Source organism: Oncorhynchus mykiss, chromosome 4 (genome assembly GCF_013265735.2).
Source record: "Oncorhynchus mykiss isolate Arlee chromosome 4, USDA_OmykA_1.1, whole genome shotgun sequence".
NCBI lineage: Eukaryota > Metazoa > Chordata > Actinopteri > Salmoniformes > Salmonidae > Oncorhynchus > Oncorhynchus mykiss.
In genome coordinates this window covers 27,969,832-27,993,538 of record NC_048568.1, presented here as the reverse complement: position 1 = coordinate 27,993,538, position 23,707 = coordinate 27,969,832, and the positions used below count along the sequence as shown (strand labels likewise).

Sequence of the window (23,707 nt, the reverse complement as noted above, 5' to 3'; positions counted from 1 at the left end):
AGTGGTAGAGGGGCAACTATGTGTAAGGGGTTCAACAGAATTCTATGAACTACTAATGGGTGTACAGAAACAGCAGGAGTGTCTTATCTGAGTGGTTGAAATATTGGTGGACGAAATGTCAGAATTTATGTAGAAAGTGGGGGTGATGGCATATAGTAGGTGTTGCTGTGTTGGTTTTCTCAGCGTGTGGACAGAAGTGTGTCTCCATGCTACAAGGCATGTAATTGCTCCCCAGGTGGCCAAGAGCTCCTTGTCTGAGGGATATTTATACTCCCTTGTAGCACGTGCGCGCGCACACACACACTCAGCCATTCACACACCCAGTGTTGTTAAGCCATTTATAGTCATTTCCTTCCAGAATGGCTGGGCCAGCTAAGCACATGGATTTCTCATCAAAACAGCATTAAAACATGACAGGACTTTAACCTCAGCTCTCTAAAGATTTCTCACTGCCGTCTCACAGGTGGTCTTTCATTTGCTCTCTAGCTGGACATATGGTAGTAGAGTAGGTCTGTCTGTTGGTGTACCGGGGTTTCCGTTATGAAAATGTGGTGCCCGACATTTGACCGCCAGAATTTTAATTTACCGGACATATCTGAAATGTGGGAATTAATATGGAGTTGGTCCCCCCCTCTGCTATAACAGCCTCCACTCTTCTGGGAAGGCTTTCCACTAGATGTTGGAACATTGCTGCTATAACAGCCTCCACTCTTCTGGGAAGGCTTTCCGCTAGATGTTGGAACATTGCTGCTATAACAGCCTCCACTCTTCTGGGAAGGCTTTCCGCTAGATGTTGGAACATTGCTGCTATAACAGCCTCCACTCTTCGGGGGAAGGCTTTCCACTACATGTTGGAACATTGCCGCGGGGACTTGCTTCCATATTGCCATTAGTGAGGTTGGGCACTGCTGTTGGGCGATTAGGCCTGGCTTGCAGTCGGCATTCCAATTCCACACCAATCTCTGTATGGACCTCACTTTATGCACGGGGGTGTTGTCATGCTGAAACAGGAAAGGGCCTTCTCCAAACTGTTGCCACAAAGTTGGAAGCACAGAATGTCCTGTGTGGCTTAGTTAGTAGAGCATGGCGCTTGCAACGCCAGGGTTGTGGGTTCAATTCCCACCGGGGACCAGTAAAAAAAGTAGAATCTTCTAAAATATCAGATTTCCCTTCACTGCAAGGAAGGGTCCTAGCCCGAACCATGAAAATCAGCCCCAGACCATTATTCCTCCTCCACCAAACTATACAGTTGGCATTATTTCACAATGGAATTTTATGTTTCCTGGGACAATAGACGGGCACCAAATGTTATTTATCAGCATGTACCTTTTTGTAGTGACGAAAGCCAGTTATTACCGGCGAACGGAAACCTTGACATGTACAGTAGGTCTGTCTGGTGGGACTGAACACCTCCCTCTGGATCCTGGACTTCCTGACAGGCCAAGGCCAGGTGGTGAGGGTAGGCAACATCACCTCCGCCACACTGACCCTTAACACAGGGGGACCCACAGGGGTGTGCGCTTAGTCCCCTCCTGTGTATTCCCTGTTTACTCAGGACTGTTTAGACATGCGCCACTAACACCAAGTTTTCCGACAAGACGATCATAGGCCCGATCACCAGCGACGATGAGACTGCCTACAGCAGGGGTGTCAAACTCATTTCATGGAGGGCCCTAGTGTCTGCAGGTTTTTGTTTTTTGTTTTCAATTAAGACCTAGACAACCAGGTGGGGAGTTCATTACTAAATAGTGACCGTAATTCATAAATCAAAAACAAAGGTGGAGCGTAAACCCGCAGACGCTCAGCGCACCGTGGAATGAGTTTGATTCGTGGCCTAAAGGGAGGAGGTCCGTGACCTGGCAGTGTGGTGCCCGAACAACAACCTCTCCCTCAACGTCAATAAGGACAAGGAGCTGATAGTGGACTACAGGGTGGCGAGCCCCCATCCACGTATACCTCTGCAACTCTGTTTATCATATATCCTGATGCCCAGTCAACTTACCCCTGTACATATCTACCTCTATCATTCCAGTATCCCTACACATTGTAAATATGTTACTGTAACTGACCCTGTATATAAACTCAGCCAAAGAAGAAACGTCCCTTTTTCAGGACCCTGTCTTTCAAAGATAATTTGTAAAAATCCAAATAATTTCACAGAACTTCACTGTAAAGTGTTTAAACACTGTTTTCCATGCTTGTTCAATGAACCATAACCAATGAATGAACATGCACCTGTGGAACGGTGGTTAAGATACTAACAGCTTAGACGGTAGGCAATTAAGGTCAGTTATGTAAACTTAGGACACTAAAGAGGCCTTTCTACTCACTCTGAAAAACACCAAAAGAAACATGCCCATGGTCCCTGTATATCTGTGTGAACGTGCCTTAGGCATGCTGTAAGGAGGCATGAGGACTGCAGATGTGGCCAGGGCAATAAATTGCGGCGTCCGTACTGTGAGATGCCTAAGACAGCGCTACAGGGAGACAGGACGGACAGATGATTGCCCTCGCAGTGGCAGACCACGTGTAACAACACCTGCACAGGATCGGTACATCCGAACATCACACCTGCAGGACCGATACAGGATGGCAACAACTGCCCTCGTTACATCAGGAACGCACAATCCCTCCAGTGCTCAGAATGTCCGCAATAGGCTGAGAGAGGCTTGACTGAGGGCTTGTAGGCCTGTTGCAAGGCAGGTCCTCACCAGACATCACCGGCAACATCACCACCTATGGGCACAAACCCACCCCCTCTTTTGTTTAGGTGCACATTCACATTCAATTTCTGTTAGTCACATTTCTGTGGAACTTGTTCAGTTTGTTGTTGAATCTTATGTATATGCAAATATTTACTCTAAGTATTCTGAAAATAAATGCAGTTGACTGTGAGGTCGTTTCTTTTTTTTTGCTGAGTTTACTATGCTTACTTTTTATTTTGTCTGTTTTTGTTATTTTTTTGTTTTACATTGTCATGGATTACTGCATTTTTGTGTTTAGAGTTGGCAAGAAAGGCATTTCACTGTACTTGTGCAAGAGACATTTAAAAACGTGAAACTTTACCAACATTTCCGTCTTTTGTCCTTCGCCAGCTCTCTATCCATGGTCATATTTTGGCTCTTCACAGCGTTATTTTGTAAGATGCAGTTTTGTTGCGTTTTTGTCAGCGGTCTATCTATCCATCTGTTGTTTGATATAGGACAATTCCACAGTAACATAATGCTGTACAATTTCTAGAGGAAATAGTTGTATGGTTAACTTTGCAATCATTGGTTTTTGCTTGACATACATTTTAAAGTGGGAAATCTGAGTTTCGGCATCAATCTGTTACCCATGGAATTGCCCTATAGTGATGTGTGATGTCATGTGTGCATGGCTGGTACAGTGTGCAGTTTGCCCAGCAGCAGCCTGACTGACTGGGCCTCTGCCCTGCAGCTCTACATCCACAGTTGATTTGCCCACTCAGGCACTGATTGGCACGGCTGATTTGAGGTTTGTTTACAGGAGTCTGTGTGTGTCTGTGCGCGCACGTGTCTACACGTCTCCATCTCTGTCAAGGCCTTAGCCTCGACGCCTACAGCCTGCCCTGCCTCATTTGTGGCCTGGCCGTCTATCTTGCTCTTGGTTTCACGGATCTTAACCGTGAAATTCTCCTACATTCACAATTATGTCCTCAATCAGTCTGTCAGTCTGTCTCAGGGCTGCTACCTTTTTATACCAGCCCAGCAGGAGACCACAGCAACAGTCTATAGAAAGCTGTCTGACTCACTCACATTATAACAGCTGTTCTACACACCCCTCTAGTGGATTAGGAATGACTGAAGTCAGTACACATACTGTGCATTCAGAAAGTATTCAGACACCTTCCACATTTTGTTACGTTACAGCCTTATTCTAAAATGCATTAAATGAAACATGCTCCTTGTCAATCTACACACAGTAACCCATAATGACAAAGTGAAAACAGGTTTTTGGAAAGGCACACACCTGTCTGTATAAGTTGGCAGTGCATGTCAGAGCAAACAAAAACCAGGCCATGAGGTTGAAGGAATTGTCCGTAGAGCTCTGAGAAAGGATTGTGTCAAGGCTTTGGAAGGGTATCAAAAAATGTCTGCAACATTGAAGGTACCCAAGAACACAGTGACCTCAATCATTCTTGAGTGGAAGAAGTTTTGAACCACCAAGAGTCTTCATAGAGCTGGCTGCCTGGCCAAACTGAGCAATCGGGTGGGAAGGTCCATGGTCAGGGAGGTGACCAAGAACCAGATGGTCACTGATCAGTTCCAGAGTATTTCTGTGGAGATGGTTGTCCTTCTGGAAGGTTCTCCCATCTCTGCAGCACTCCACCAATCAGGCCTTTATGGTAGAGTGGCAAGATGGAAGCCACCACTCAGTAAAAGGCACATGACAGCTCGATTGGAGTTTGCCAAAAGGCACCTAAAGGACTCTCAGACCATGAACAACAAGATTCTCTGGCGTCACATCTGGAGGAAACCTGGCACCATCCCTACGGGGAAGCATGGTGGTGGCAGCATCATGCTGTGGGGATATTGTTCAGCAGCAGGGACTGGGAGACTAGATTGAGGGAAAGATGAATGGCGCAAAGGACAGATCCTTGATGAAAACCTGCTCCAGAGCACTCAGCCCCAGACTGAAGTACTAAGGTTTACCTTCCCACAGGACAATGACCCTAAGCACTTAGCCAGGACCACGCAAAAGTGGCTTCGGGACAAGTCTCTGAATGTCCTTGAGTCGCCTAGCCAGAGCCCGGACTTGAGCCCTATCGAATATCTCTGGGGAGACTTGACAATAGCTGTGCAGAGTCACTCCCCATCCAACCTGACAGAGGTTGAGAGGATCTACAGAGCAGAATGGGATAAACTCTCCAAATACAGGCGTGCCAAGCTTTCAGCATAATACCCAAGAAAACTCGAGGTTGTAATCGCTGCCAAAGGTGCTTCAACAAAGAACTGAGTAAAGGGACTGAATACTTATGTAAATGTTTTTTTAAATTTGTATTTATACATCTGCAAACACTTCTAAAATCCTGTTTTTGCTTTGTCATAATGGGGTATTGTGTGTAGATTGAGGGGGGGAAAAAACACATTTTAAATCCATTTTAGAATAGGGGGTCTGAATTCTTTCCGATTACATTGTAGATTAGGAGCTGAAGACCCAAGGAAGAACCTACCAAGGTGTCTGCAGCGGATTAGGATCTTGATAAAATTCAGATAATTCTGTATCTGGGATAGTTGGTGTCCAACTTCATTTTTGTGTGCCCCACTTTACATAGTCAAGGCAGATCCCTATCACTAGAAAATGAACAACAGAGTATTCAGTACATAGTGTAACCATAGATACCCGCTTGTGAGTTACAGGAGCACTATGTACAGTGTACCAACATGTTGAGCTGCTAGACAGCCTTATTGCTACATTCATTCTGATTTAATGGAGTGTCAATGTCACATGGTTCTGTTTTATTTATTGAACACTATGCACAGGTGTTTGTGCTAGGCACATTCCATTACCACTTAATATTGCATCAAGATTGTTAACTAGCAACATGACTCAGTATTGCAGTATTGGTTAACATTCCTTACCTGAGTTGTGCTGCAGCCCAGCGAACAATACCTTAATACAGCGACAGGGATATGGTGTCTAGTCTGGTACAGGGTTTTCCATTTGTGGCCCTCCAGTGTGGGGAGCTGTGCTTCTGTGTGAGGAAGTTAATGTTGTTGGCAGCACTGATGTGTAGTTGTCTAGTTGTGGTTCTCTCAAACAGCCTTGGCATCGTCAGCCTTCTAAGGACATTACATCAAAGTTGGATCAGCCTGTAGTGTGGTTTTCCACTTTAATTTTGAGTGTGACTCCAAATCCAGACCTCCATGGGTTGATACATTTGATTTCCATTGATAATTTGTGTGATTTTGTTGTCAGCACATTCAACTATGTAAAGAAAAAAGTATTTAATAAGAATATTTCATTCATTCAGGTCTAGGATGTTATTTTAGTGTTCCCTTTATTTTTTTTGAGCAGTGTATATACTAGCTACAGTGTCTCAAGATGGAAAAACAGTAACATCACAGAACAGTAAGCCAGATATTTCACCTTATGTAAGCATTCGGTTGTCGTTTCCACTCACTTCCAAATATGGTGACGAGAGTAAGCACAGTGGGAGAAGATGGAACGAGATGGGTTTTGACCGAAGTTCTGCTAATTCTCTTATTGATGCAACATTCGATCTCCATATGGTAACAGAGTGGACTGCGTTTTGTGGACTTTACCCTTTTCCAAAGTGCAAGGGGCGAATTGAGTTATTGCGTACATGCACTTTACAGAGTAGGCATTCCCTAATGGGAATATGCCAATAAAAGCTAGAATGTGCCAATTGGATCTCACTAGCTCATGCTTTGCTCTGCCCACCTCATTGCTTGTTCTGCCCACTGATTAATTTGCTCTCATTGGAAACGACAGGCTCTGGTCTGTCTTGGTTTAGTTATTCAAATCTTTGGTACTAGTTCTGCTTTATCTCATTTTTCAAGTGAAGCTCTTTTAATGGAATATACGAGCAAACTCATTCGCCGAACCGAAGCATGCGGAAGCCTTTAGGCTGTTTACGCCTGTCCCTCTGTCCTCTGTCTCTCAGCCTGGCTGTATAGTGGTTTATATAGAAGCTCCACTCAGTACTCAGCCTGGCTGTATATTGGTTATATAGAAGCTCCACTCACTACTCAGCCTGGCTGTATATTGGTTATATAGAATCTCTCCTCAGTACTCAGCCTGGCTGTATAGTGGTTATATGGAAGCTCCATTCAGTACTCAGCCTGGCTGTATATTGTTTTTTAAAATTTATTTTACCTTTATTTAACTAGGCAAGTCAGTTAAGAACAAATTCTTATTTTCAATGACTGCCTAGGTACAGTGGGTTAACTGCCTGTTCAGGGGCAGAATGACAGATTTGTACCTTGTCAGCTCGGGGGATTTGAACTTGCAACCTTCCGGTTACTAGTCCAACATTCTAACCACTGCTACACTGCTGCCCCAGCTCCATTCAGCCTGGCTGTATAGTGGTTATATAGAATCTCTCCTCAGTACTCAGCCTGGCTGTATAGTGGTTATATAGAAGCTCCACTCAGTACTCAGCCTGGCTGTATAGTGGTTATATAGAAGCTCCACTCAGTACTCAGCCTGGCTGTATATTGGTTATAAAGAATCTCTCCTCAGTACTCAACCTGGCTGTATAGTGGTTATATGGAAGCTCCACTCAGTACTCAGCCTGGCTGTATATTGGTTATATAGAATCTCTCCTCAGTACTCAACCTGGCTGTATAGTGGTTATAGGGAAGCTCCAGTTAGTACTCAGCCTGGCTGTATAGTGGTTTATATAAGTTCCAGTCAGTACTCAGCCTGGCTGTATAGTGGTCATATAGAAGCTCCACTCAGTGCTCAGCCTTGCTGTATAGAGTTGTTGTGACTGTAATCTTCTCCATTGTCTGCCTGCTCGGGGAAGCTGTTAAGCCACACTGGGAGATGCGCCCCCACTCATTCAACTCATTCTACACAGACACGCAGGTTCCCGTTCACCCTTTGCCCTACACACACACCGTAGATTTACAAGTATGAATGATCCGTACACACACTCCCACTAACACTCATACATACACAGGCATAGACACACATGCTCCTTGATGGGGTACCCATTCAGCGCTGAGAAAACCGCCTGCACTGCATCCCAAACCCCCTCTCTCCAGTCTCCTAATGTGGCGTGTTGATGAGTTGTTTTCCTGTGCCTGGAGCTGGGAGAGGAGAGGGGGGTGTCCGCGCCTCTGTAGTCCCACGGCAGAGCTCTGTGGTGAGGTAAAGTTAGCTCCAGACCCCCTGCTGTGGAGGTCCCCCCCATGCAGAGCTAATCCTTCACAACCGTCTCCTACTGTGCTGTCAGGGCTCCAGCTAACCCCTTCCTTCTAACTCACCCTTCTTTCTTCAACTCCCATCACACCTTCTCTCTCTCGCTTCTTATTCCTTCACCCTTTCTCTTTTCACCCTCTCTTTTCTCATTATTTATCATCCCTCTCTCTGCTGTGTAAATTGGTATGAAGGCCAATATGAAGGCCAATTCATCAACGTATTATTTTGTGTGTGTTGACCCTGGGCTGTGCTTTGCCAGCTCTGCATGGTGGCTATCTGTGTCTCTTTGATTTAGTCTCCGGTGCCGGGAGAGGGGAAGAACGTCCTAAAGAGCCAAAGAATCATCCCTCTTTCTCTCCTTGTCTCTCCCTTCAACCCCCCCTCTCCCTCTCAATCTTTCCCTTTATTTTTTTCACTCTCCCCCATCTTTCTCCATTTCTCTCTCCTGTTCTCCCGCTCTCTCTCCTCTTCCTTTACCTCTCTCTTTATATAGTATTGGGCTGCTGTAGGATACCTGACGGACAGATTATCTGACTTAAACCTGACACCAGTTTCCCCCCTGTCACAGCGAGGGCCTGAGGAGTATGTGTGAGAAAGATGGAGCGTACGATGGAACGCGCGCGCGTGTGTGCCTGAGGTTTCTGTAGGAGAGGATGATGAAACAGGGATGTCTGGGGAGGCCTGCTCGGTCCCTCATGTAGTTGGGGTTCCAGGTTACAGCCAGAGAAACAGGCAGGGTTAGGGCCTGGGGAAAGTAAAGGGAAGTAATGCATGTGAAGATTGAGGCATTGTGTGCGTGTCTTTTACAAGGCTGATGAACAACTAGCTGACGGTTTGGGTGATTTCCAGGTTTTACCAGCAGGCGAAATCATGTCTTTCTCTCTCTCCCTTACTAGATCCCCCCTTTCTCTCTCCTATCCTCTTAACATTCTACAGACTATTAGAAATATCTCCAGGCTGGAAAAATAAGAAAGGATAGACTAAGCCCACAGGAAGAAAGAGACATTAATAATGTGTGTAGTTAATTAGGTACTACTGGGTAGTGTGGTTGCTTCGGTGCTGAGAGCTTCCAGGAAATGGGCCTTTCCTGCTGCTGTAGATGGATAACTGACCTTTACAGAGGAAAGCTGTGCTGCCAGATGATCTTAAAACACTCACTGCTCTCCGACACTGAGGGATGGCACCACTGCTGAGGACACTGTTTGTGTTTGCCTGCTTTTTTCAGGTACATGTATCTCGTCTCAGGTCTGAAATAGCAAGGTGTGCGTGTGTGCTTTTTTCAAGTACATGTATCTCGTCTCAGGTCTGAAATAGCAAGGTGTGCGTGTGTGCTTGACAAGGTGTGTGTGTGACAAGTTTAGGTGTCCAGTGTACGGGTTAGTAAAGAAGTGTGTGTTCTGGTCTAGTGTGTATACGTGCTGAGTGAGGATCAGTAATTAGTGTGTAACTTACTCCACAGCCAACACTGATGTCGCACGTCCTACTTGACGCCCCCGTCCAATTAAACTGGGATACTGTCTCTGACACACACACTCAGTCTCCAGTCCTCTCTTGAGTGTTTCAAGGTGCCCTCTCACCAGTTTGAAATGAGTGTTATGGCTGGCGGAGGATGCAGAGCAGCAGCAAGGGTCTCCAGTGTGCTGTCACATCAATATAGACAGACTTCCGTGTACAGGGCAGTGTGTAAATGAGTTTATTCTCAGGGATTATGGGTAAATCCGGGAGACCCGTTGTGGATGGTCTGGGATTAGATTAAGGATTCTGGGCTCTGTGTGTGCGTGCTGCTTGTAGCTGTCTGTCTGTGCATGTGTGTGTTAGTGTCTGGTGTGTTCTGCTGGTTTGGTGCTACATGGATCACAGTATATACTGACCTTGTTTACTATGACAATAAAATGTGTTTTTCTCCTAAGGAGCGATTTAAACCATGCAATCAAAGCCAACAGGATCAAAGTGTGACAATAACCCTAGTGTTGTCTATTCAGTAGGTCATATTTATTTCCAATACATCTGGCAGGGCAATCAAAAGGACAGGATGTAATGTAATCTTGGATGTTCTTTCCCTTCCTCCTGGTCTGTCTTGATCAAGTAATTAATGAGTCAGAAACACAGTTAGTTAGCAATGTGTGTCTTCAGCTGAAGTTAGTCCTTGGACACCAAAGTGAGACTGAGATTCTACCTTCACACGGTGATGAGACAATTAACACACTTTGACATACAGAAACGCACATTTAGCATGATGGGATGGGTGATTTAACATCGTAATTAGAAGCTGTCTGTATCACACACATCACACTACTGTTTTGTGGCTCTCAAGATCCTAGTGTCTATAGTAAAATCACAGGGGGACAACTACTGCTCTGACTTGACCCCAGCATGAGAGAAATACAGGTGTGGAGAGATTGAAGGCATGGGCAGAAAGAAAGGCTTCCATACATATGCCTCTCTCTCTCTTCCATCTGTCCTCACTCTCTTGTTAGGTCTGAGTCCAGTCCCAGATCACTGTTGTTTTTCCTCAGGACATATCATACAAGATTTTGTCATCGCTGCTGTAACTGAGACTGAGAGTCATTATCTGGACCTTCTCTGCTAGTACAGCAGAGGAGTGCGCAGAGGAAACACACACACTGGTACCCATTTCAGACAGGCGGTGTGGTATGTTACCTGGATAATTTAAAAAAAAAAGGTAATATTTGTATGACCCCTTTTCAAACAGTCATTTATTTACCACTTATTTGCAGGTATACCCCTTTAATACATATCAGTGGGTAGCTAGACAATTGGGAGGGGTGTTATTAAACCATGTGGTCTGTTTGCAGCTTAAAACCGAGAACCATTCACACAGACCCGATAGCTGTATTTTGGTTAAAAGGTCTGAAAATGCAGGAACCATGACTGTCTTTAGGTGGCTCTTATTTTTCCATGGTTTTGGTCTGTGTATGAAAAGGATAATAAGACACACCATTAGCTAGCAAACCTCTATTAAACCCCATTCACCATGGCCTTACTCTCTTTTAGGCTGTTTGGGCTGCTATTGTTATGGTGAATAATAAACAGACTATCTGACGCAGGCTTGAAGTGGAACTGACAGCGTTTTAACTACTTTGCAGATATGAAACAAACAATCATAATATCAGTCAAAAATATCAAATTCACTGTTTATGGTACAAAACCAACTTCGGAATGCACTGTTTCAGTTTCAATGACACAATATTTGGTACAAAAACTGAGATATAACTATGGCTGGGAATGTCAATACAATGAGAAATTTTAATGATCACAAGTCAGTCATAACGCGGCTAATAGGCTAGCGTATCTATTTAAGTAGCTATTTAGCAAGCTAAAAACACTGACTAATTTTAGCTAGCTGCTGGTAGGATGACATTGGAGGAATGGGTGAGTGGCAATCCTTTCCCCCCTCAATCGTTTGTCGGTGGCTACAGCCAGAGATGCAGGTGTCATTTGGTTAGCTAGCAAGATTTCATAGCACTTTTGTCTGTGTGCCAGAGCGCAGAATATCCGATTAATTTATGAATGCACAGCACCTGCTGAATATGACCCATGGCAGTGAACGTTGGCAAAAATGTAATTCAATTGTTGCCCGCACCACAGTCGCTAATGCTCTAGATAACATGTAAATAGCCTAACCAGCTCTGCTAGGGTTAGAAAAAGGGTCAGTGAGGTGTCGAAGTAGCTAGCAAGCTAGCTAACTTACGTCAGTTAGCTTGGATGCTTGACTGGCTTTGTGAGGAATGCTCGGATCAACCCTACACTTTGGCCAGAGCGTTCCGTGTCAATAGTGCAGTGAGCGCTCTGAACACTAGAGCGCGAAACGCCCTGAATTTACAAACAGACAATTTGACAATGCTCTGAATGTATGAATGTAGAGTGCACTCTGATACACTGGAGGCAATTTACGAATGCATCCTTAGTTGTCAATCAAATGTATTTGTCATTGATCAAATGGGCAGGCAGACAAGCTCCCATTCATTTGTCAACACGTGGGTTGGTTAGGACATGCATTGGCAGGCAAGCTCCCATTCATTTGTCAACATGTGGGTTGGTTAGGACATGCATTGGCAGGCAAGCTCCCACTAATTTGTTAACACGTGGGTTGGTTAGGACATGAATTGGCAGGCAAGCTCCCATTAATTTGTCAACACGTGGGTTGGTTAGGACATGCATTGGGCAGGCAAGCTGCAGGCTACTATTCCCCATTTATCAGTGCAATTTTTGATGGCTGAAAAAGTTTGAGGGTTTATCTAATGTTTCCTGGTTAGATTTTTAGCTCATCTCGCTCTGGCTACCTTTCCATGGTTGTTTGATAAATAGAACCGTAAAGTTCCCAAATGTAAGAGGACTCCCGTGGTGTTTACATATTTGTAGTAGTCCATTCGTGTGTATTTTTTGGCAAATTATCTAATGATTTGAAGTCACTCTGGTGCTACTGCTTGTAAACACAGTCCAGTTCGAAGTGAATGATGGAAGGCCCATGTGGCAAATTGCTTATTTGCCTAAATGCCTACTGTAGCTCTGATTGGCTATGGCACACCGCTCTGTGTAGAGTCCGGTCCTGGACAAGACAGATGTTTTTATTCTGATTTATTTACGGCAGTGTCTATTAATTGTCCAAATGCACAGCTGCTTTCCAACTCTATATTGCTATAGAATTTTCACAAATGCCTTACTATGTCATTCACACACAGTACATCAACCTTAGGGAGTTAATAAAGCACTGTGAATTACTTCATAAGATTAAAAAGTTGGTGGCCCTGCCCCAGTTCTAACCCTAACCGCAGCCTCAGGGCCTACCCTGACCGCAGCCTCAGGGCCTACCCTGACCGCAGCCTCGGGGCCTACCCTGACCGCAGCCTCAGGGGCCTACCCTGACCGCAGCCTCAGGGCCCTACCCTGACCGCAGCCTCAGGGCCCTACCCTGACCGCAGCCTCAGGGCCCTACCCTGACCGCAGCCTCAGGGGCCTACCCTGACCGCAGCCTCAGGGGCCTACCCTGACCGCAGCCTCAGGGGCCTACCCTGACCGCAGCCTCAGGGGCCTACGCTGACCGCAGCCTCAGGGGACTACGCTGACCGCAGCCTCAGGGGACTACGCTGACCGCAGCCTCAGGGGCCTACGCTGACCGCAGCCTCAGGGGCCTACCCTGACCGCAGCCTCAGGGGCCTACCCTGACCGCAGCCTCAGGGGACTACCCTGACCGCAGCCTCAGGGGACTACCCTGACCGCAGCCTCAGGGGACTACCCTGACCGCAGCCTCAGGGGCCTACCCTGACCGCAGCCTCAGGGGCCTACCCTGACCGCTGCCTCAGGGGCCTACGCTGACCGCTGCCTCAGGGGCCTACCCTGACCGCAGCCTCAGGGCCCTACCCTGACCGCAGCCTCAGGGCCCTACCCTGACCGCAGCCTCAGGGGCCTACCCTGACCGCAGCCTCAGGGGCCTACCCTGACCGCAGCCTCAGGGGCCTACCCTGACCGCAGCCTCAGGGGCCTACCCTGACCGCAGCCTCAGGGGCCTACGCTGACCGCAGCCTCAGGGGACTACGCTGACCGCAGCCTCAGGGGACTACGCTGACCGCAGCCTCAGGGGCCTACGCTGACCGCAGCCTCAGGGGCCTACGCTGACCGCAGCCTCAGGGGCCTACCCTGACCGCAGCCTCAGGGGACTACCCTGACCGCAGCCTCAGGGGACTACCCTGACCGCAGCCTCAGGGGACTACCCTGACCGCAGCCTCAGGGGACTACCCTGACCGCAGCCTCAGGGGACTACCCTGACCGCAGCCTCAGGGGCCTACCCTGACCGCAGCCTCAGGGGCCTACGCTGACCGCTGCCTCAGGGGCCTACGCTGACCGCTGCCTCAGGGGCCTACGCTGACCGCTGCCTCAGGGGCCTACGCTGACCGCTGCCTCAGGGGCCTACGCTGACCGCTGCCTCAGGGGCCTCAGGGGCCTACCTTCTCTTATGTACATGAACTCTCTATTTCACTCTTACACACACTCAGCAGTCCTATTGGTACTCATTCTTCTCTCTCTCTACTAGAGGTCGACCGATTAATCGGAATGGCCGATTTAATTAGGGCCGATTTCAAGTTTTCATAACAATCGGAAATCGGTATTTTGGGGCGCCGATATCCTATTATTATAAAAAATAAAAAAATATTTTATTTCTTAATACCTTTTATTTAACTAGGCAAGTCAGTTAAGAACACATTCTTATTTTCAATGACTGCCTAGGAACTGTGGGTTAACTGCCTTGATCAGAGGCAGGAGGACAGATTTTCACCTTGTCAGCTCAGGGGTTCCAATCTTGCAACCGCACAGTTAACTAGTTCAACACTCTAACCATTGCACTCCACGAGTAGCCTGCCTGTTACGCGAATGCAGTAGAAGCCAAGGTAAATTGCTAGATAGCATTAAACTTATCTTATAAAAAACTATCACTACTACTAATCCAGTTTAGCAGGCAATATTAACCAGGTGAATTTGTGTCATTTCTCTTAAATTCATTGCACGCAGAGTCAGGGTATATGCAACAGTTTGGGCCGCCTGGCTCATTGCGAACTAATTTGCCAGAATTTTACATAATTATAACATACATTGAATGTTGTGCAATGTAACAGGAATATTTAGACTTAGGGATGCCACCCGTTAGATAAAATACCGAACGGTTCCATATTTCACTGAAATAATAAAACGTTTTATTTTCAAAATGATAGTTTCCGGATTCGATCATATTAATGACCAAAGGCTCTTATTTCTGTGTGTTATTATGTTATAATTAAGTCTGATTTGATAGAGCAGTCTGACTGAGCAGCAGCATTCAAACAGCACTTTCGTTTACTCTGTTTATGACTTCAAGCCTATCAGCCTAATGGCTGGTGTAACCAATGTGAAATGGCTAGCTAGTTAGCTGGGTGTGCGCTAATACTGTTTCAAACGACACTCGCTTTTAGATTTGGAGTAGTTATTCCCCTTGCGCTGCAAGGGCCGCGGCTTTTGTGGAGCGATGGGTAACGATGCTTCGAGTGTGGCTGTTGTCGATGTGTTCCTGGTTCGAGCCCAGGTAGGGGCAAGGAGGGGGACGGAAGCTATACTGTTACACTGGCAATACTATAGTGCCTATTAGAACATCCAATAGTCAAAGGTATATGAAATACAAATGGTATAGAGAGAAATAGTCCTATAAATACTATTAACTACAACCTAAAACCTCTTACCTTGGAATATTTAAGTCTCATGTTAAAAGAAACCACCAACTTTCATATGTTCTCATGTTCTGATCAAGGAACTTAAACGTTAGCTTTTTTATATGGCGCACATTACTTTCTTCTCCAACACTTGTACTGGTAAAACGTGAGCCTATCCCAATTAATACATATTCAAAAAACTATAGGCTACTACACCATTATCTAATATTACTACATGTCAGCCGCAACCAAATGGTTGTTTCCACTATACCACTTACATTTTGTGAAGGCTGAGATGAGTGGCCGAGACAACAGTGGATGCATCAATTCAGGCTACAAGTGTAGGCCTCATTACAATCTCAGAATGTCATTACAATACACATAGGTGTTTTATAACAGATGTCTCTTTCCAGTCATCAAATTGCGGGTGCACATTGCACTGTTGGGGTTTGGATGCTGAAATTATTTTGAGTGGACGAATGTGCATGGGTAGCCTACAGGAGCACCTTTTGTTAAGTGATTGTTTGACAATCTGATGAAAACATCAGGAGCAGGCTAAATAGGCTATATAATTTTGGCAATTTAATTAAACTTATTTTAGGGAAAGCTTAGCTGGTTGTGTTTATGCCACATTAAAAGGCATAGGCTGTGTGTCCATAAGGCTAGGGGAAGCTAAGCTTTCCCTAAATTAAGTTGAATTACATTTCCAAAATTATATAGCCTAATTAGCTTACTCCTGTCTATACATAAATAAATAAAATCGTTGAAAATAGGCTACTACACCAAAAAGCTATTTTAGTCCACAGAGGATCATTAGCTTTTTAAAATAAAAAAAAACTGTGGGCCTCACGAGTGGCGCAGCATCACTACAGCCTGGGGTTCGATCCCAGGCTGTGTCATCGTCTGTGACCGGGAGTCCCATAGGGTGGCGTCGTTTGAAGAGTTTGGCCTTGGGGCTTTACTTAGCTCATCGCGCTCTAGCGACTCCTTGTGGCAGGCCGGGCGCCTGCAGGCTGACTCCAGTTGAACAGGGTTTTCTCCGACACATTGCAGCTGGCTTCTGTGTTAAACAAACGGGTGTTAAGAAGTGCGGTTTGGCGGGTCCTGTTTAGGAGGACGCATGCCACAACCTTTCTCCTCTCCTGAGGGATGAGACAAGATCGTAATCACGAAATTGGGGAGAATAAGGGTTTTCAACTAAACAACGAAAAACTGGATCATTTTAAATCTCATAGCCTACAGTCGGAAGGGCCCGCATTTAGGTCAGTGGCACAGTAAAACAAAATAGATTGTTGAGTTGCAACTGTCAGTGAAGAGAGACCCAGCCAGGCATATCTCAATATTTTAAAAATACAATCCTGGAAAAACCGTTTAGAAAGCAAATCGCTGTTGTTGTAAAGATATGACAATGAAAAGACTCCAATCTGTCTTTTAGGTATCAATATTCTCAATTGAATTAAGCCAACAGTAGCTCATTTTATTGGCACCAGCAGAGAACATCGGTCATGTCCCCGGTGAGTGTGCACGTTCACTGTCTTTATCAATGGGTCAGTGCCACTTGTTTTTGTTTATTTTTTGGACAATTTCCTCCTCCAGGTCTCCTCTTTTCGTAGGCCCATTATATGGATCAGACAACGTTGTTTTTATTGATCTGTTTGTCAGTGTCAGCAGAGTAGGCGACCCTGTCATTGTAAGATTGTTAATGTCTCCATTCACATGAAGTGTAGTAGAATTTCATGAAATGTGTTTATAAAAGGCCAACAAGAAATATATCTGATAAGCCTATAGCCTAGGCAGACCATAGTATTTTTGTGAACAGGGATTGATAGTCATAATCATATATCTAATCATCAAATTTAAGAATAGTAGGCTTTCTTAGATAAGTCTGCAAATGTGTGGATGCGTGGAATGCTTTATTATAAAGGTGCGTGTTTATGGTGAAAATGAGCTTCCCCAAACTTGAAACCCACGCTCTGCTTATGTTAAAAGTTGTTGCATATTAAGTGTTAGAACAAAGACTAGGCGCTTAGGCTCACAGACATCATATATGAAATGAATAGGGGTTGGAAATGTAATTCTGTGACTACCCCCCTAGGCTATAGAAATCTGTGCACATTTGGGTGTCTCTTACAGGTAAAACAAAAAAAAAATGATATCTACTTTCACTCCTGCATATTAGTGTGTTTGATGGTGACCCATATCTAACATGCCTGCTCTTTGTAGCAGGCTGACTAGCCTCCATGTCCCTCTTTATCCACTCAGTCACTCACTCACTCACTCGCACGTACGTTATTTATCCTGTCATACCAAACATCATGTTGACTGACAGCTAGCCTCCCCAAATCAACTCTCCAACAGTGTTTGTGTTTATGATATCAGTGGATTCGTTTCATGTGTCATCTTCAGAGAAAATAGGAGTAAATAATAAACAAACTAGTCTGACACATTCCTCAATTAAAAGTATTTATTTCTGCAGTAAATGTTTGTCTATGGCCTGATTCTGTCTCTGTGTTGTAAATAGCTCAAGTGACCTTGGCTCTTCTCTTCACCAACAGCCACAGTATTGACCGTCACTAAATGCATGATTGATGTATTTTGACAGCTAATGCTATCTGAAACGTGATTGCATTTCACTCCTCCAACCAATTGGTTTGTAATTGACTTTATAGACAAAATCGCACGCGTCAACATGCACTCAAGCACGCACGCACTCAAGCGCTCAAGCACGCACGCACTCAAGCGCTCAAGCACGCACGCACTCAAGCGCTCAAGCACGCACGCACTCAAGCGCTCAAGCACGCACGCACTCAAGCGCGCACGCACGCACTCAAGCACGCACGCACTCAAGCGCGCACGCACGCACGCACTCAAGCGCGCACGCACGCACGCACTCTAGCGCGCACGCACGCACTCTAGCGCGCACGCACGCACTCTAGCGCGCACGCACGCACTCTAGCGCTCACGCACGCACTCTAGCACTCACTCACTCACTCTAGCACTCACTCACTCACTCTAGCACTCACTCACTCACTCACTCTAGCACTCACTCACTCACTCTAGCACTCACTCACTCTAGCACTCACTCAAGCACTCTCACTCACTCAAGCACTCACTCTCACTCAAGCACTCTCACTCACTCAAGCACTCTCACTCACTCAAGCACTCTCACTCACTCAAGCACTCACTCAAGCACTCACTCACTCAAGCACTCACTCAAGCACTCACTCAAGCACTCTCACTCAAGCACTCACTCACTCACTCACTCACTCAAGCACTCACTCACTCAAGCACTCACTCAAGCACTCACTCACTCAAGCACTCACTCAAGCACTCACTCAAGCACTCACTCACTCAAGCGCTCACTCACTCAAGCGCTCACTCACTCAAGAGCTCACTCACTCAAGCGCTCACTCACTCAAGCGCTCACTCACTCAAGCGCTCACTCACTCAAGCGTTCGCTCACTCAAGCGTTCGCTCACTCACTCAAGCGTTCGCTCACTCACTCAAGCGTTCGCTCACTCACTCAAGCGTTCGCTCACTCACTCAAGCACTCACTCAAGCACGTACTCACTCAAGCACGTACTCACTCAAGCACATACTCACTCAAGCACATACTCACTCACTCACTCAAGCACGTACTCACTCAAGCACGCACGCACTCAAGCACTCACTCAAGCACTCACTCACTCACTCAAGCACTCGCTCGCTCGCTCACTCACTCAAGCACTCACTCAAGCAAGCACTCACTAACTCACTCACTCAAGCACTCACTCACTCAAGCACGTACTCACTCACTCACTCAAGCACGTACTCACTCAAGCACGTACTCACTCAAGCAAGCACTCACTCAAGCAAGCACTCACTCAAGCACTCACTCAAGCACTCACTCAAGCACTCACTCACTCAAGCACTCACTCACTCAGCACTCACTCACTCAAGCGCCCACTCACTCAAGCGCTCACTCACTCAAGCGCTCACTCACTCAAGCGCCCACTCACTCAAGCGCTCACTCACTCAATCGCTCACTCACTCAAGCGCTCACTCACTCAATCGCTCACTCACTCAAGCGCTCACTCACTCAAGCGCTCACTCACTCAAGCGCTCACTCAAGCGCTCACTCACTCAAGCGCTCACTCACTCAAGCGCTCACTCACTCAAGCACTCACTCAAGCGCTCACTCACTCAAGCGCTCACTCAAGCAAGCACTCACTAACTCACTCACTCAAGCATTCACTCACTCAAGCACTCACTCAAGCACGTACTCACTCACTCAAGCACGCACTCAAGCAAGCACGCACGCACTCAAGCAAGCACGCACGCACTCAAGCAAGCACTCACTCACTCAAGCACTCACTCACTCAAGCACTCACTCACTCAAGCACTCACTTACTCAAGCACGCAAGCACTCAAGCACTCACTCACTCAAGCACTCACTCAAGCACTCACTCAAGCACTCACTCACTCGCTCACTCAAGCACTCACTCAAGCAAGTACTCACTAACTCACTCAAGCACTCACTCACTCAAGCACTCACTCACTCAAGCACTCACTCACTCAAGCACTCACTCACTCAAGCACTCACTCACTCGCTCACTCAAGCACTCACTCAAGCAAGCACTCACGCACTCACTCACTCAAGCACTCACGCACTCACTCACTCAAGCACTCACTCAAGCACGTAATCACTCACTCACTCACTCAAGCACGTACTCACTCAAGCATGCACGCACTCAAGCACTCAAGCACTCACTCAAGCACTCACTCACTCACTCACTCAAGCACTCACTCGCTCACTCAAGCACTCACTCACTCAAGCACGTACTCACTCACTCACTCAAGCACGTACTCACTCACTCACTCAAGCACGTACTCACTCACTCACTCAAGCACGTACTCACTCACTCACTCAAGCACGTACTCACTCACTCACTCAAGCACGTACTCACTCACTCACTCAAGCACGTACTCACTCACTCACTCAAGCACGTACTCACTCACGTACTCACTCGCTCACTCAAGCAAGCACACAGTCACTCAAGCACACGTGCACTGATGGACAGGGATAACAGTCATGGTGTCAACCCTTGTCAATTTGGTGGGTTTAGTCTGGAAGTTATTACCAGGAGCTCAGTGTGATGTCCAAACAGTGTTGACTCACTACACAACAGAACAGGAGACACTGAGGTCATAGATGACATGTGTTACAATTAGTGATGCACCAATATGAAATGTTTTACCGATATCTGATATTTTTTTTGCTGACTTTTAATCATTCTAGTACAGTTTAATAGTTAACACATACACATGGACGCAGAGGTCTAAGGCACTGCATCTCAGTGCAAGAGACGTCACTACAGTCCCTGGTTCGAATCCGGGTTTATCACATCGAATCCAGGCTGTATCACATCCCATAGGGCGGCGCACAATTGGCCCAGTGTCGTCCGGGCCATCGTTGTAAATAAGAATATCTTCTTAACTGACTTGCCGGGTTAAATAAAGGTTACACACCACACTGACAAAAAAATATTTTTGGGGCATTTACGTATGTCCCCATTACCAGTAAAACATAATCAAAACCTATTTCTTTCACTTACTTGCTGTGCTGTTTCGTTGTTCAGTCATTTCATTCTCAACCAGGATTTTTATGGAACGCCATTTGGGTCTTTGCATTTCAGAAAAGATACACATCAAATTACTGTATTTGACGTGTCAAATAACACATCCGTTTCAGTAGCTATAGTTAGCTGCTAACTATATAGCTAGGTGGTATCTAAAATTACCATCATTTATAAGACTGTTCTTATTTGATTAATAGTGGTCGGGCCCATCTATGTGAAGCTAGCCACAATAGTGGACTCAAAATAAAAGTATAGCATAATTCTACTATTTGTATTCATTTGCATCACTGTCAATGACATGTTTATTTTGAAGACAAACTGCAAATTCTGCTATTGTGCCTAATCCTTATTGTGGCTAGCTTCACAACACATAACCCGTTCCGGTCGAGCCTCACTAGCCAGATGAACCTAGCTGGCTGCTTATAACGTTAGCTTTGGGCAACAGGATTAAGTATCTGCCTAGCTATTTATTGTCATGAACTGAAAGTTGTTTCAATAGGCGATTAACAAGTGTCGGCTAGATGTTTCTTCATGGCTGGTTGCCTTTGTTTTGCAGTCAGTTTGCAGTCATGTCCGAAAATCTATTACTTTGTGTCTTTAACTTCTACCGTTGCGTGTTTCATGCCTGGCTCCCTGTGATACTTTTGGTCATGCAGTGTAGTATGTGGCCACCCCTTCAAATTAGTGGATTTGGCTATTTCAGCCACACCCGTTGCTGACAGGTGTCAGAAAAATGGAGCACACTGCCATGCAATCTCCATAGACAAACATTGGAAGTAGAATGGCCCATACTGAAGAGCTCAGTTCCAACAACGGCTCAGCCGCAAAGTAGTAGGCCACACAAGCTCACAGAATGGGGCTGCCGAGTTCTGAAGCGCGTTAAGAATTCTGTCCTCGGTTGTAACACTCACTACTGATTTCCAAAATGCCTCAGGAAGCAAAGTCAATATAAGAACTGTTTGTCATGAGCTTCATGAAATGGGGTTCCATGGCCGAGTAGCCGCACACAAGCCTAAGATCACCATGCGTAATGTCAAGCGTTGGCTGGAGTGGTGTAAAGCTCGCTGCCATTGGACTCTGGAGCAGTGGAAACACGTTCTTTGGAGTGATGAATCACGCTTCACCATCTAGCTGTCCAACAGACTAATCTGGGTTTGGCAGGTGCCAGGAGAATGCTACCTGCCAGAATGCATAGTGCCAACTGTAAAGTTTGGTGGAAGGAGGAATAATGGTCTGGGGCTGTTTTTCATGGTTCGGGATAGGCCCCTTTTGTTCCACTGAAGGGAAATCTTAACGCTACAGCACACAATGGATCATTCTGTGCTTCCAACTTTGTGGCAACAGTTTGGGGAAGGCCCTTTCCTGTTTCAGCATGACAATGCCCTTGTGCACAAAGCAAGGTCCATACAGAAATGGTTTGTCGATCTGTGTGGAAGAACTTGACTGGCCTGAACAGAGCCCTGACCTCAACCCCATCGAACACCATTGGGATGAATTGGAACGCTGACTGCGAGCCAGGCCTAATCGCCCAACATCAGTGCCCAACCTCTAATGCTCTTGTGGCTGAATGGAAGCAAGTCCCCGCAGCAATGTTCCAACATCTAGTGGAAAGCCTTCCCAGAATAGTGGAGGCTGTTATAGCAGCAAAGGGGGACCAACTCCATAGTAATGCACACGATTTTGAAATGAGATGTTCGACAAGCAGGTGTCTTTTGGCCATGTACTATATATCTGAATTATATTCTGTTTGCAGTAGTGCTGTGTGCACCATTTAGAAAATAGGAGACATGGGCCATAATATTGGAAGACCAATATTGCAATATTGTTTCTAAGTGCACATTTCAAATATATTGAAAAAGGCCTTGCAGATGAAAAAACAATGGTAGCACATGTTAATTAACTGTCCTGTGTTGGTATGAACCATCACTAACCAGTCCTTGTCTTGCTCCTCTCCGTAGGTACGACACCATAACCAACCAGTGGGCGATGGTGTCTCCGCTCCCCAAGCCGGTGCACTCTGCAGCAGCCACAGTGTGTGGGGGGAAGGTGTATGTGTTTGGAGGGGTGAACGAGGCGGGTCGATCTGCAGGAGTACTACAGTCATACGTCCCTCAGACCAACTCCTGGAGCTTCATAGAGTCACCCATGATAGGTAAGAGTCAATAATCTACCTGCTCTATACGCTAATTTACTCGGCTCTAACTATGATGAACTCAACTTGGCAGAGATGGCAGTAATGTAGAGCGGAATGAGAGCACAGTTCACTCAACCTCACGGACCCCCTCCCTCCATTCACATTCCAATGAATATTCACATGTGCACACACCACCTTATCTAACCCCACAAGATCCCCCGGGCCTAGGCATGAAGTAGAAATGTATCCGCAGCAGAGAGCGAGAGGAGGAAGGAATATGGTCTAAAAGACTGTGGAGAGGGTGCAGCTATGACAAACAGGAAGGACTGGAAAGCAGTAGAGGACAGCAGCCTGTCGACCCTGGATGTAACCCAGTGATGGTTCCAAACAAAGGACTCCCTTCTCAACACTTATCAACTAACTCTTTCCTGCTCTCACTCACATGCAGTAATACACACACTTACATACACACGTATGCAGGAACATAAATTCACACCACCTGAACGTGGACTCCTCAACATCGATTTACTCTAGACACGTGCTCACTCAAGCACTAACATACATGTTTATCCACACACGTTCTGTCAGACAGTCCCACACACTCCAACCCAAGCTGTGAACAGTTATCTCAAGACAGTCACTAATCCAGTGTCCTGCTAAGAAAGAGACAGAGAGGGAGGGGGCGAAAGAGAAAAAAAGATCAAGTAGAAAGAAAGGGAAAAAGCCAAGAGAAGCACTACTGGCCCAAGCCTGAGAATTGATCCAGAACAATTATTGTGCAAATTACACTGTAGTGAGTAAGTAAGTATAAAGGAAGCTGAAGACAAAAGTGGGAGAGAGAAAGT

General features: G+C 46.0%; 1 protein-coding gene and 1 non-coding gene across 4 annotated transcripts in view; both read left to right on the top strand.

The window, feature by feature from the left end:
• The window catches only part of LOC110522439 (kelch-like protein 29), a 383,495-nt gene that overhangs the window by 352,661 nt on the left and 7,127 nt on the right, over positions 1–23,707 (top strand). For all 3 annotated transcript variants that reach the window (XM_036976046.1, XM_036976047.1, XM_036976048.1), the window contains one exon: positions 22,687–22,880. In XM_036976046.1, coding sequence (XP_036831941.1) covers positions 22,687–22,880 — 194 coding nt within the window. The remainder of the gene's footprint in view (positions 1–22,686; positions 22,881–23,707) is intronic.
• Positions 1,058–1,131, top strand: trnaa-ugc. The gene has a single exon. It is a non-coding gene; the product is annotated as a tRNA-Ala (tRNA).